General features: G+C 52.3%; 2 protein-coding genes across 3 annotated transcripts in view; one reads left to right on the top strand and one right to left on the bottom strand.

Moving 5' to 3' along the window:
* The window catches only part of RNF123 (ring finger protein 123), a 28,901-nt gene extending 20,977 nt beyond the window's left edge, over window positions 1–7,924 (bottom strand). Inside the window, exons 1-12 of the mRNA XM_079155457.1 lie at window positions 7,794–7,924; window positions 6,208–6,389; window positions 5,844–5,928; window positions 2,776–2,855; window positions 2,550–2,644; window positions 2,129–2,183; window positions 1,931–2,016; window positions 1,584–1,670; window positions 1,289–1,356; window positions 1,019–1,144; window positions 508–622; window positions 319–423 (exon numbers count right to left, since the gene is read on the bottom strand). Of these exons, the coding sequence (XP_079011583.1) occupies window positions 319–423; window positions 508–622; window positions 1,019–1,144; window positions 1,289–1,356; window positions 1,584–1,670; window positions 1,931–2,016; window positions 2,129–2,183; window positions 2,550–2,644; window positions 2,776–2,855; window positions 5,844–5,928; window positions 6,208–6,289 (984 nt within the window). The 5' untranslated portion in view covers window positions 6,290–6,389; window positions 7,794–7,924. The remainder of the gene's footprint in view (window positions 1–318; window positions 424–507; window positions 623–1,018; window positions 1,145–1,288; window positions 1,357–1,583; window positions 1,671–1,930; window positions 2,017–2,128; window positions 2,184–2,549; window positions 2,645–2,775; window positions 2,856–5,843; window positions 5,929–6,207; window positions 6,390–7,793) is intronic.
* Window positions 7,925–8,197: 273 nt separating this feature from the next.
* On the top strand, window positions 8,198–13,579 carry MST1 (macrophage stimulating 1). 2 transcript variants are annotated; one of them, XM_079155515.1, is made up of 18 exons: window positions 8,198–8,792; window positions 9,460–9,607; window positions 9,689–9,801; window positions 9,883–9,997; window positions 10,073–10,209; window positions 10,288–10,408; window positions 10,547–10,665; window positions 10,863–11,031; window positions 11,145–11,275; window positions 11,372–11,474; window positions 11,604–11,740; window positions 11,832–11,867; window positions 11,955–12,075; window positions 12,250–12,327; window positions 12,639–12,785; window positions 12,874–12,980; window positions 13,081–13,220; window positions 13,347–13,579. In XM_079155515.1, the coding sequence occupies exons 1-18, from the start codon at window positions 8,699–8,701 to the stop codon at window positions 13,506–13,508; spliced, it is 2,178 nt and encodes a 725-aa protein (XP_079011641.1). In that variant the 5' UTR covers window positions 8,198–8,698; the 3' UTR covers window positions 13,509–13,579. The 2 variants fall into 2 exon arrangements, with proteins under 2 accessions (XP_079011641.1, XP_079011642.1); XM_079155516.1 differs by lacking the exon at window positions 12,250–12,327.
* Window positions 13,580–13,894: the final 315 nt, after the last annotated feature.

The following is a 13,894-nucleotide window of genomic DNA, read 5'->3' as shown; positions in this document are numbered from 1 at the left end:
AGACAGTGCCTTTCTGTTGTCTGAATGAGAGACAAGAAGGACCACATCCCCACAACCCCTCTATGGCTCTGCACATGCAGTTTGCTTAGCCTGTGACATCATTACCCTTTAATCTTCCTCTCACAACATCCCCTAATGCACTCAGCTGGAAGTGTCCCCTCTTCCCCAGGTGGTATCCTTGAGGTCTGAAGGCTCTGGTTATGTGGGGTGATGCTATTGGACCTTGTACACCTGAGCACTCTAGCACCTGGCACAAGCGTATCTACCATGGGCACAACTAGCATGGCTTGCCTCTTCTCCTCCCTGTTGTTCTCTTACCAGGAGTGGTGCAAAATGATGAAAGATGTGGGCCAGTGTGAGGAGGATGGTGGGCTGGCCTTGCAACTGCCACTCAGAGCTTTCCTTCTCCACCAGTCGCCCTTCCTGTGGTGGGGAAAGGCAAATCAGGACATAAGGGGACAAGGACTTGGAAAGAACCCCAGCTAGCCCGCCCAGACCCTGGCTCACCATAGGGTCCAGCTCCACACTAAGTACTGCCCGGAAACAGCCCAGCAACCTCTGTGCCCGCACCAGGTCAACACACGGTGGGTCCTGCAGGGGCCGGAAGCCCGTGACTGGGTAGGTGCCATAGAGTTAAGCCAGAAATGCCTGACCTGAGGCTCAAATGTACCCTGCCTTCCCATTGAGAGCCCGAGGAGGGGCCTGGGCTTTAGGGCAGAGCTATGATGCTTGGTTTACATCACAAATCCATGGGGCAAAATTCTTGCCACTTCAATTCTTCATCTGCTCAATGAGGACAATGATAGTACCTAACGAGGTTGCTGCAAGGACTTGGACCCACCTACCTAAGCTGCAACCTGTTCATATTTACTTCTTGTAGTAGCCAGCTCCTGCCACAAGCCCGCAGTGCTCTTGGGGCAAGGAGTCCCTTATCACAGACTTCCCACAATGCTCTTGGGGTAGGGAGCTCCTCATCCTAGATTCCAAGCCACCCACAGTCATCTTCCCAAAATGATATCGTAGAGGACGACTGCCAAAGTTGAAGGCCACAGACTCCTTGAAAGACAAGCTGATGGCTGGGAAGTAGGCCATGCCCTGGCCCCTGGACAGGTTCTCAAAGGCAGTGCCCAGTGACACGCCATTCCTGGAGGAGAAGGGTACGTCTGTGAGTCAGTGCCAGGAAGGATGTGACTTCCCCCCTTCAGGCCACCAAACTTAGCCTGGCCCCCTGGGGACAGTCTGGGGAAGCCCTAGAGGCCAGACCTATGGATAGACATGGGAGACTCACAGGCAGAAAGACAGAGTACCATCATCCAGGTCAATCAGGCAGCTCACAATGTCCCCCGCTGCCCATGCCTGCCATGAGAGGAGGGCTTACATATGCACGAAAGCACAGTAGCCTGTTTACTCTGCACCCCCAGCTGTCTTTCGAGGCCCACTCAGGGAAGACTGGCTTCAAGCAGGGAAGTCCTGAGTCTCTGTCCCTTCCCTGGTGCCTTTAGTCCTTCGAAGCTGCCCAGTGGTTCCAGATAAGTTGTGGGGATGGTCTTGAGATTGTGATTCACAGAGGGCTTGGCCCTTACCTTGCCATAATTTGTTGTAGTCACATTCCACTTGCGCACCCGGTTCCCATCATAGGCATAGGAGTTGTGTGTATCTCCAACCCCCTCCTAGGAAGGAACTACCTGTGAGATCTAAGGGAAGGCAGGTAGGGGCAGTCCAGAACCTACAAGTCACCAACCTTGGACCTAGAGAAGGGGACTGATGCTCGTAAGGGAGTCCACACTGAGGTGGCCTGAAGTAGGGTGGGACACATTCCTTCTTCAGAGGGAAGTCCAGGTTAGGGTCCTGAGCAGATCTGGGGGTTGCCAGAACCCTGATGAGGACCGTGATAGGAGATGGTCTCCCCAGGAGGGGCCTCTGTATATACCTCCTGATTGAAGCGGCAGTTGATGGTGCACCAACCAATCTGCATGAGCCCCTGGGAGGAGATGAGCACCTCGTAGACCCACTTCCCTGGAATGAGCAGAGTTAGATCCAGCAGGTAGACAAAGACTTTTTCTTGCCTCAGACTGGGGCCCTCAAACTTCCTCCGAACTCTCTAGGCCTCAGTGAAGTGTGGACTCACCCTTGTACACACATGTGGTAGAACGGATAGTGCCAAAATTACTGTGTCCAATCACCTGGGTGAAAAAAGAAAGAAAAGGAGGGGTGATGAGCTTCTTCTGAGGCACACAGACCCCATCTCCAGCTCAGCAAGCCCTGGTGGTATTGCTATGTACCACTGAACAGGGTGGGAGGGGCTATGCCTGTGTGGGAGGTTCTGGACCAGCAGTACAATGTGAGAGGCTCAGAGATTTATTGGAAAAGGTTTGGGGCTGAGGCTACATCAAGGTTTCAGGGCCATGTCAGGAGGGTTTAGGAGTTGAGGATACAATGGTCTGGGCCATAGCCCAATCAAGATGAGCAGAGAAGAGGCCACATCAGGATGAATTTGGTGCTATGTAAGAGGGGCTGGATCAGGGGCCCCATACCTCACCCTCACTCACCCCCAGGAGGTCATCATCAACTAGGAGAAGCCCCTCAAATCCTCCTGTGTGGTCTAGGACTACAGTGGATGGACCAAGCCGCCCTTCAACCTGTCCTGAAGAGGAAAGGTATAGGGTCAGACAGGACAAACGGTATGAGAGATATACAGGGTTCACTAAGCTCACCAGAGAAGCCTCTAGGGCCCAGCTCTGTACCCCCAACCCCATTCCAGAGGATGCCACATACCCTGGCTTTCCTCATCCTCATTGTCCACCTGTAGCAGCTGGTCCAGATGCTCTGGCAGGTTCTGGAAGTTCAGGGATTTCCTGGGGAAAGTGAGAGGCTGCCAGGGGCCCACAAGTCCTTGAAATCATCCAAAGGACACTAAACCCCTCTCTCACCCTTTTCCTGAGCTTCAGAGGGTGGCTGTCTAGACTTCTGAAAAAGAACTCTGCCTTATCCTAGATTCTGGCATGCTTCTGACTCAGTCAGAAGGCTGGATTAGCCACCAAACTAAAAACTATGACCAGTCCCACAATTGGTACAGGCACCTCAGGACTGTTATAAAACATTATCCCTTTCTAAATCTTAATTCCTTCACCTACAAAAAGGGAACAGCTGTATGTCAGAGATGCTATGATAAGTCCAATGAATAATGCATGCTTCCTGCATATTCCATAACCTACCCACTCTTGAAGGTGGCTGTGTTGATTATGGCTGGGAAAAGAAGTCTGGGAGAAAAGGAAGTCCCCAAGGTGTCCAGTACCAAGGCCACCTAATCCAGCTATTGCTTCTAGGCCTGCAGTTCCTTTTGTGACAGATTTCCAGTCTTCCTACCACATAGTTAGAGGAGACTTTGTTGAATTTAGTCTGGCAGAATGAAGGGCTCAGCTCTCTGAAGTGCTGGTTGGCACCATCCTATACCTACCTGTCCACAGATGGCCAGCAGAGCACATAGTCCACCTGCCTGCCACCTACCATAGCTAAAGGGGCTGGGAAAATATGAGTGGTCATCTCATCTTAGCACACATGCCCAGAGTAGAAAGGACACTGTCTAATACTGACCAGCTCTGTCCTGAGTTCAACTGCTAAGAACAGCAAGCAGTGGAGTGGTAGTAACCAGCAGGACTTGGCAGAACATAGCCCGATACTCATCTAAATCTAGCTGACAGAATGCCTGTACAGGCTCTTCCACTTTTAATCCCAGCACCTATTATCCTACTTACCTACCTAAACAGTAGGATCTGGAAAGGGACATAGATGGGTCAAAGCACCAATTCCCACAAGATAACTATTACCCAGGCTCAGGGACTACATATCCCCTTGCTATAAGCCACTACTGACCCTGAGTGGCAGCGGGTAGAGATGCACAAAGGTGCCACCCCTGCTGAGTCCCAGGTCAAGGCCAGAAGCAGCTACACAATGGACTGCCCAGCCAGTGGCATGGAGGGTTGTCTAAATACTCCAGCGGGTTGTCTAAATACCCCAATAGGCCCAAGGGTAATGGAGGCTTCCTAAAAAGCAGTTCTTTTTTTTTTTTTTTTTTTTTAAGTTTTTAAAAGCACTGCTTATAAAAGCAAAAGTCCCTCCAAATGAGGGCAGTAATATGGGCCATGGCAAAACTTGGGAGGGCTGCACTTGTGCCTACCCTCAAGAGCAGACCACACACAGCTATGGGCAGCCAGCCTCTGAAAGCCTCCACTGAGTGTCTGCAGCACTGACATTTAGCCAACACCAGCACTCTTAGGCACTTTCTGAACTTCCTATGTCCCAGCCCAGGGCCCCACATCTCCATTACTACTGACTGATGGCCCTACCACCTGCCTTCTTTCCTGGCAACTACAGCAGCAAGATCATCTCTGGTATCACATGAGGTAGTATCAGATGGCCCTGAGAATAGGCCAGGATTGGGGTTGGGGTAAGGGTGGACAGAATTCCTCCACAAGTAGGAACCTTTTGACCACAATAGTCACTTAAACAGACCAGGCAATGGTGCTGCCTTTTGGGCCTCGCCAAAGAGCAGAGATTATGAAGGATAGAAGAGTCCAGTCTGGCGAGGGGACACAGAGGCAGGGACACCCATGACTTTACTGAAGGGAGGAAGAATCTACATGATCCTGTAAAGAATTTGCCAACAGCCAGGTGCAATGGTACATGCCTGTAATCCCAGCGGCAGGAGGATCTAGAGTTCAAAGCCAGCCTCAGCAAAAGGGAGGCATTAAGCAACTCAGTAGGACCCTGTCTCTAAATAAAATACAAAATAAGGTTGGGGATATGACTCAGTGGTCGAGCGCCTGTGAGTTCAATCCTCAGTACCCAAAAACATAAAATAAAAAAAGAATTTGTCAATAGTGTGTTAAATGTAACTGCAGTTCAAATATGTTAGCCCACAATCCTGGATATACTCAGAGCACTGCTTATAAAAGCAAAAGTCCCTGCAAATGAGGGCAGTAATATGGGCCATGGCAAAACTTTGACCCTAAAAGATGGCCACCAAGATCTATATGTAATGTGGAAAAACATTCATGGGATAATGTTTGATGATGAAAATAGGATTCAAACTTATATAAACTTTTGGAAGTGAGGGACATGTTCGTTACCTTGAGGGTAGATATGGTTTCACAGGTTATATGTATGTTAAAACTTAACAAGTTGTACACTTTAAATATAGGCAATTTATTCTTTGCCAATTAAAGTTCAAAAATGTTTAAGAGGGGCATGGAAAGAGAAAACATTTTTTTTAAGTTTTCTATACAGCATGATCTGAATTATATACATTGTGAGACAAAGTAAACAGAAAGGAATCACATCCAAATTGTCACATTGGAATAAAAAAGTGACAGATGCTTTTGCTTCTCTCTTTTGAAGTTTCTGCTAAAGCATATTTTTAACTTTTACATGAACTAAACTTAAATTGTATTAAATTTGCAAATAAAAGGGTCCAGTTGGGTTTGTACTTTACAAACTTAGGCAGAGGCTACAAGACGCCAGGATGGGGCAGAGGTGCAGGCAGATACACATGGGGCCAGATGCTGAGCATGGAAGAGGATCAGGTGCTATGTTAGCACTGCACATACACCCCTCCCTGACCTCCACAACATCCTCAGAAGTTAGGAACTAGCACCACCTGGAAAGAGGAACAAGTGGAGTTCAGAAGGTAGACTCTCTGGCCACAGGTCTCTGAGCCAAGAGCTGAGTGAGAACAGAATCCAAGCCACACTGCCCAGACGCCAGGATGCCTTTCTGCACAACTCCAGCCTCCAGCCTCAGGTTTGGCCCATCAGAGTGAGGAGGGGCTACCCACCCAGCCATACCTGCTAGTGGCTGCAGGGGACACATGGTCAGGAGAGGAAAAGATGCGGTGCAGGTAGTCATTCAGCAGTTTTTCGTGCACAATGCCTGAGTCACAGGTCAGAAGGGAGAAAAAGGGCATGTGGTCAGCATAGCTCCTGGCCCCTGCTGACCCCAGAGACTGCTGGTCATTGTCCAGCCAAAGGGGTCAGAAGAGCAGCCATGTTGGGCACACTGTCCTTCAATTGCTGATGGAGAAGAGCTGGCTCATAGGACAAGAGATGTTGAAAGGTCTGAGGCTCATTGGAACCTGGACTTTGTTGCATTTGTCCCTATCTTCTCTTCCCCCAAAGCAAGAAGCATCCTCCCTGCCCTGCCAGCCCTTACCTGTGACCCTGCTTTTCTCAGCATCTGAGGTCAGCCTATAGCTCTTGCGGGAGAAAGACATGCCAGCCCCCTTGGACGCCATCCTTCATCTCTCATGGGTAGCTAGTGGTCCTGGAGGGCTGAGCCGATGCAAAGCCTGTCTACTCAAGGCCAGCCAAGGGTCTTCACATCTGACCTCGGTCCTGCAATGGTAGGAAGGCTGGAGCAGGTGAGACCAGAAGCACACACACTCACACACATACCGACCTAGGGCAGAGGAAAGCAAGGGCTCCCAGCTTCCTATGCAGGGAAAGCAGGTAGGGTCTGGCCCAATGTTCCACACTGTGTCCCAGTGCTTAGCATAGGGCCTAGAAGAGATCAGGTGTCAGATATATGTTTGCTGAAACATAACTACATGACTTAGCTCTGGGAAATCAGACCAGAATGTCCAAAGTGAGGTGACCCAGAGTCAAAGCTCCTGTATTCACCTCAGTTATGATCTACAGGGTCTAGCTCATATCCAGAAGAGGTGTAAAGCACCTTCCCCCAAGTGCAGACTACTACTAGTCTGGCCATCTTCAGTCACAAATCCCTCTTATTCTTCGAAGGACAAGGTTTCTCTCCTCAGCTCCAGGTTCCTCCCTTCCCTTGTCCACAATCCTGCTAGGCTTCTTATTTCCACTCACACATGTGGCCTCCCATATCATACAAGCACCACACTTCTCCAGCCCTCATCTTAGACTCCACTGGTCTTCCTACTGCTGTCCCCTAGAGAGCACATTGTTGCGGCAGCTGCTGGAGAAGCTGCACTAAGTCCCTAGTGCTGTCCAACACAGAAGCCAGCACCATATTGTTATTTAAATTCGAATTAAAGTTTGAGATTTTTAAATTCAATTTCTTAGTAACATTAGCCACATTTCAAGAGTTCAATGACCCTATGTGGCTGTACTATACTGGACAGCACGGAAGTAGTATATCTCCAATATCATTGTTCTACTAGTGTCTTTCTAGAGCTTGGCCCTTCAGTACTGCCTTAGTCAGCACTCCCTTCCCTGTAGCCCACTCTTATCTCTCCCCAAACAGCCCTGTGCTCCCGCCACTAACTCCTGCCATCTGCTCTACGTCTGCCTAGATCCCTGCCACCCACCGCGGGATCTCAGTAGGAGTCCATGTCCAGTGCCCCTTCACATCTAAGCTGCTCTAATACTGATTAGATGCGGTCATTCAAACCTTCTGGAAGGTAACCTTCCAGAAGACCACTCCGGGTGTCAGGTGTTGAAGTTTCAGATGAGAGGCGGGCCCTGACCCTTCTCGGGGTCCCCTGACACTGAGATCCTGCCCAGTCCTGTCCAGGGATCCAGACTCGGAACCGAACCGACTTGGTTTCGGAGTACAAGGACGCCAAGGGCAACGCTTCGCTCCCCCAAGTCGCCCCCATCTGGCCTCAAGCTCCAAAGGACCTGTCAGGCCAGCTCCCACCCAGACTTCCACAGCACAGGTCGCAAGCCTTCCCCACTGAGGCCGGCGCTCTCGCACTGCACTGGCCGGGGCCTCGAGGAGAGCGATTGGGACCCGTTCCGCTCAAAGCCCGGTGGCCCCTCACTCACCCAGAGCCTCGGCGGCCGCGACCGGCTCACAACATCCGCCCAGCCTCTCGGCTACGGTGCCCGTCCAGGGCCAAATCCCGCTCCCTCTCACGCGCCGCGCCTTTTACCGTGCATGCGCACGGTGCGTCCGCGCTAGACCACTGTCGGGGAAGTCCCTCTGACGCCACCCGCCCAGCAGTTCTCAACCTCTCTACTTCATCCCTGCCTGCGTTGGGGGCGCTACTAGCCCAGCCGTGATCTAAGGTCATGTCCTACCGGGATCCCAAGGCCAGCTGTGCTTCTGCCCTACTTGGAGGCTTGGTCCATATATGTCTTCTAGTGTATCTGAAAGACCACCCCTGCCATGGTCCCTGCCACCTGTCATCTCCACCCTTATTTAGGTCCAAAGGGGGATCTTGCTCACCTTCCTTGGGATGATACTTCTGTCAGGCAGTGAGCCTTCCTGACTCTGCTACCAGGGGTGTGGGCTGACTTGCCTAAAGCTGGGGCACTACTGATAAGGCAGGAAAAGGGGGAAGTTGCACGGGGGCAGGGCAGATAAAATTCCCCACTTTACAGGGGGAAACTGAGGCTCAGAAGTCTAATGTCACCACCCAGGGGGTAGAACCCAGGCCTCTGACAGCACCCATGTCCACAATGCCCTTGAACAGAAGAGGCAGAAGGGAGGCTTCACTCCCATCCCTGGGTACCTCGAGTCTCTCCTGTTAATCTTACTAGCCCACTTCCTAGGACCCTCAGGAGACAATCTGTGCCAGGGTGAAGGCCCTCACTTGACCTACAAGCCTGAGGGCTGGTCCCATCTGGTTCCTGCCACAGGGTCTCAGGTCACGCCCTAACAGCCCTGTAGTGGGGGTGTGTAGCCAAAGCCACCCAATCCTGTAGCACCAAGTTTCACAACTTCCCGTATGAGGCTGTGGTGGGTCACAGTGCAGCCTTCAGCCAGGAGGATGGGGTGGCTCCCAATCTTGCTGCTTCTGACCCAGTGCTTAGTGGCCCCAGGTGAGTTCCCCCACCTCTGATCCTCATCTGGCTTTAGGAGGGGGGTGGGCCCTAAGCCCATGCTACTCTTTTTGCCAGGAGCTCACTTTCCTACTGGACAAGAAGAAGTGACCTTGGCCTGTTGAACAAAGCTGGGAAGCCTTGGAATACATAAACACACTGCCCACTCAGGCCTACATTAACATGTCTGCTGTAGCATTAAGGCAGTTTTGGGACCACACAGCTTAACATACACAGCAGGAAGTGACTCCTTCTGAGCCTGATCTATACTCCTAACCTAGCTTATGCCTTTATGCTGGTGAGAACCCAGATCTGGAGTCAGAATGCCAGGCTGAGTCCCTCCCTGAGTAAAGTAATGGCTCTGAGCCTAAGCATTCTCATTTAAAAGATGAGCTGGGGCAAGCTTCACAGGGCAAGCACCATCACCCCAGTGTTAGACCTGAGCTGTACCTGGCCTACTAAATAGAGGTACTAGTGATAATTGCTATGTTTGGGCCTGCTTCCCACACCCTATGCGTTAGGGGGCGGGGGGCAGGCTGGACTGGTGCTTGAAAGTGCAAACAGGACTTATCCCAGAGGCCTTGTATCTGGATCCTCTGAATGGACAAAATATGGGAAATGCCACTGACATGTATGCCAACTTGTCCTGTGCCCACCCCACACACAGGGCAGCGCTCTCCACTGAATGATTTCCAGGTGTTCCGTGGTACAGAACTGCAGCACCTGCTACATGCAGTGGTACCCCAGCCTTGGCAGGAGGATGTGGCAGATGCTGAAGAGTGTGCTAGGCACTGTGGGTCCCTCATGGACTGCCGGTGAGTGCCCATGTGGCCTAGATTTGGTTGGAGGAATGGGAACCTGGGCCTCTGAATAACCCTGTGCCTTCTCCTCCCTAGTGCCTTCCACTATAACATGAGCAGCCATGGTTGCCAACTCCTACCATGGACCCAGCACTCACCCCACATGCAGCTACAACGTTCTGGGTGCTGTGATCTCTTCCAGAAGAAAGGCAAGTGTGTACAGGGAAGAGCAGGGGAAATACGGGGCCTGGGGCCTCAGACCCTCTTAACCTTTCATCTCTTGCTTCCAGACTATGTGCGGACCTGCCTTATGGACAATGGGGTTGGGTACCGGGGCACCGTGGCTACAACAGCAGGTGGCCTGCCTTGCCAAATTTGGAGACACAGGTTCCCCAATGACCACAAGTGAGACACTTTCCCTTCATCACTGCTTGAAGACTTTTTGCAGCACACACTGCAGCAACGACTCTCTGCCTATAGGTATACTCCTACACTTGCGAATGGTCTAGAAGAGAACTTCTGCCGCAATCCTGACGGGGACCCCCGAGGTCCCTGGTGCTACACGACAAACCCTGCTGTGCGCTTCCAAAGCTGCGGCATCAAGTCCTGCCAGGAAGGTAAGCAGTGCTCAGTCAAGCCTGGTGAGGGAGGAGCATGCTCACTCCTGTCCAGAAACTCATTGGCCCTGTCTCCAGCTGCTTGCATTTGGTGCAACGGTGAAGATTACCGAGGCGCCGTGGACCGCACTGAGTCCGGACGTGAATGTCAGCGCTGGGATCTGCAGCACCCACATTCCCACCCCTTCGAGCCTGGCAAGTACGTGTGGGTGTGCAGAGTCCACACTCTAGGGTAGGGCTAAGCGAAGGTCCAGACTATCGGGGTTGAGCTCTACATAAAGAAATTGGGCGGGGGAAGAGTCCCAGGGTCTTCTTCACGCTCAGCTACCACCCCCAGGTTTCCAGACCAAGGTTTGGATGACAATTATTGCCGAAATCCTGATGGATCTGAGCGGCCATGGTGCTACACTACAGACCCACAGCTCGAGCGAGAATTCTGTGACCTCCCCCGTTGTAGTAGGCCACCCGGACAGAGCTTGGGAGGGCATTGGGGAAAAGTTGAGGGAGGGATGTGGATTGGCTGGGGTGGAACAACCTAGCAGGGAGTTAAGAGCAAATCCTGCTGAGTACTAAAGATCCATAAGAAGGCAAGTCCAGCCCAAGCCCGGATTCCAGCTTCCGGTCAGGGGCTGATCTGCCTTGGTCTATCTGAGGATCCAAGGCCCAACTGAGCCACGAGGCCATAACATTCAACTGTTTCCGCGGGAAGGGTGAGGGCTATCGGGGCACAGCCAATACTACCACTACGGGTGTGCCCTGTCAGCGCTGGGATGCTCAGAGCCCGCATCAGCACCGGTTTACACCGGAGAAATATGCTTGCAAGTGAGTGACCTGCAGGTGGGGGCGGAGGAGGGTGGTCCCAGGGCAGGGCTTGAATGAGTGCCCAGGGTGGGCCTGGAGGCCAGGCCCCACCGCTGAGGGTGGTGTCTGCCCAGGGACCTTCGGGAGAATTTCTGTAGGAACCCAGACGGCTCCGAGGCGCCCTGGTGCTTCACATCCCGGCCTGGTATGCGCGTGGCCTTCTGCTACCAGATCCAGCGCTGCAATGAAGACCTGCGGCCAGAGGGTAAGGCCTGAACAGAGGGGACAGAACCAGGGCTAGAAGCCCTGAGGGCCAAGGAGAGTACTGGAGCTGACAGCTGCTCTTGCCCTCCCACGGCAGATTGTTACCACGGCTCAGGCGAGCAGTACCGAGGTTCAGTCAGCAAGACACGCAAGGGTGTCCAGTGCCAGCACTGGTCTGCTGAGACACCACACAAGCCACAGTAAGTCCCTAGGTGTGCAGAACCCAGACTGGGCCTTAAGGCTTGGGCAATATACCTTGGCTTCTCAGACCTGAGTCTGGAGAAGGTTTGAGACAACCCTGCCATGATTTTGTTCCGGCTCCCACCTAGGTTCACGCCCTCTTCAGCCCCACAAGCGCAACTGAAGGAAAATTTCTGCCGGAACCCAGATGGGGACAGTCATGGGCCGTGGTGCTACACCACTGACCCAGGGACTCCGTTCGACTACTGTGCCCTGAGACGCTGCAGTAAGTGTTGGGGACACTTCCTCATATCCTCCCTCAGCCCTCACCCTCAAAGACTGGTTCTCCCATAACCTGGATAAACTTGGTCTTTCAGATGATGACCAGCCGCTGTCCATCCTAGATCCCCCAGGTGAGGACATGGGTGAATAGTGGGTGGAGCCTTTTTGTACTTCCATCTCAATCCACGGGAGTTTCATCAGACCCACCCCATCCCCAGACCAGGTACAGTTTGAGAAGTGTGGCAAGAGGGTGAACAGGCTGAATCAGCAGCGCTCCAAGCTCCGTGTGGTGGGGGGTCATCCTGGGAACTCACCCTGGACAGTCAGCTTACGCAATCGGTGAGACACAAGTGTCTGTCCTCCCAGAAGAGCTGAGGCTGTGTTCTCTGTGTTTATACTAGTGGGGGATGGGAACCTGTTGCTTGTCTCATAAATCCTAGCCAGAAAATGACAGGTCCAGTATGTGTCCCAGGACTCAGTGAGTGTTCATTCTCCTAACCCCAACTCTTCCAGGCAAGGCCGGCATTTCTGTGGAGGGTCCTTAGTAAAGGAACAGTGGGTGTTGTCTGCTCGGCAATGTTTCTCGTCCTGGTGAGCCTCTCTCGGGTTTGGGGGATCCAACCCCACCCCTTACCTTTGTCCTCCCTCTAGCCACTTTCCCCAGGCAAGCCTAACACGTGAGCCAGGGGGTGGCACACTGGCAATCAGGAATGATCTAGGGCTGGAGTTGTGGCTCAGTGGTACAGTGCTTTCCTGGCATTGATAGGCACTGGGTTCCATTCTCAGCACCACATATAAATAAACAAAATAAAGATCTCCTGACATCAACCAATTAAAAATTCATATATATTTTTAAATAAATTAAAAAGAAAAAGAATGATCCAGCAGAACTTCTGTCCTAGCCATGAACCTCTCACGGGATATGAGGTGTGGTTGGGCACCTTGTTTCAGAACCCACAGTCTGGGGAGCCAGGCTTGCAGCGGGTCCCAGTGGCCAAGATGGTGTGTGGGCCCTCAGACTCCCAACTTGTCCTGCTCAAGCTGGAGAGGTATGTGGACAAGTTCAGAGGGTGTGAGGTATAAGATGGGGCTTGGCCTTGTGGCCTCAGGTACTGAATGCCCTCATTTTTGCTAAAGATCTGTAATCCTGAACCAGCGTGTGGCCCTGATCTGCCTACCCCCAGAGCGGTATGTGGTGCCTCCAGGGACCAAGTGTGAGATTGCAGGCTGGGGTGAAACCAAAGGTAAGAGCACAGTGCATAAGCATGGACTGCTCCAGGCCAGAAGGTCTAGCCCTGGGTCCTGCCCAAGGGCCTCTCCTTCTCCCCATTCTCCTTACTATAGGTACAAGTAATGACACAGTGCTAAATGTGGCCTCACTGAAAGTCATCTCCAACCAGGAGTGTAACATCAAGCATCGAGGACGTGTCCGAGAGAGGGAGATGTGCACTGAGGGATTATTGGTCCCTGTGGGGGCCTGTGAGGTCAGTGGCTAGGCTCCTGGGCCAGCCCAGGGAGGCTGTGAGGGATCAGAAATGTATGATTTCAACCCCAAGGGGGATAATCACTGACATGGTCAAAAGCCCTCATCAGTTCCCCCCACCTGCCAGGGTGACTACGGGGGCCCACTTGCCTGCTTTACGCATGACTGCTGGGTCCTGGAGGGAATTATAATTCCTAACCGAGTGTGTGCACGGCCCCGCTGGCCAGCCATCTTCATGCGCGTCTCTGTGTTTGTGGACTGGATTTGCAAGGTCATACAGCTGGGTTAGGCCCGGCCTTGACCCCTTGCCTTGGGGAAGACAAAACTTCCTGTCAGACATAAAGCCACCTTTTCTCTTCACATGTGTGCAGAGTGCTTATTAGCCTCTGCTTCTAAGGAATGAGTTCATGACTCCTTGTTGTTAGCTGGAGCTCAGCACACAGTTGGCTAGGTGGTCTGACCCTGGAACTACTTTTGCCTGTGAGTTCTGTGGAAATGCAGGGCCTCATGCATCCTCTAGAAGTATTGGGAATAGAGGGTGGTGCAGAGCAGTTTCTAACTGAAAAGGCAATAGCAGAAGGAGCTAGTCTGATGCAGAGTCCCATTTGGCCAGAACTGACAGGCAGAGTCTCTCACTTCCCCCTGCTTCTGACACTGAAGGCACATGAAGCCCTG

Source organism: Sciurus vulgaris, assembly GCF_902686455.1.
Source record: "Sciurus vulgaris genome assembly, chromosome: 10".
NCBI lineage: Eukaryota > Metazoa > Chordata > Mammalia > Rodentia > Sciuridae > Sciurus > Sciurus vulgaris.
Note: the sequence above shows the minus strand (reverse complement) of the source record. Positions and strands in the feature narration are given on the sequence as shown.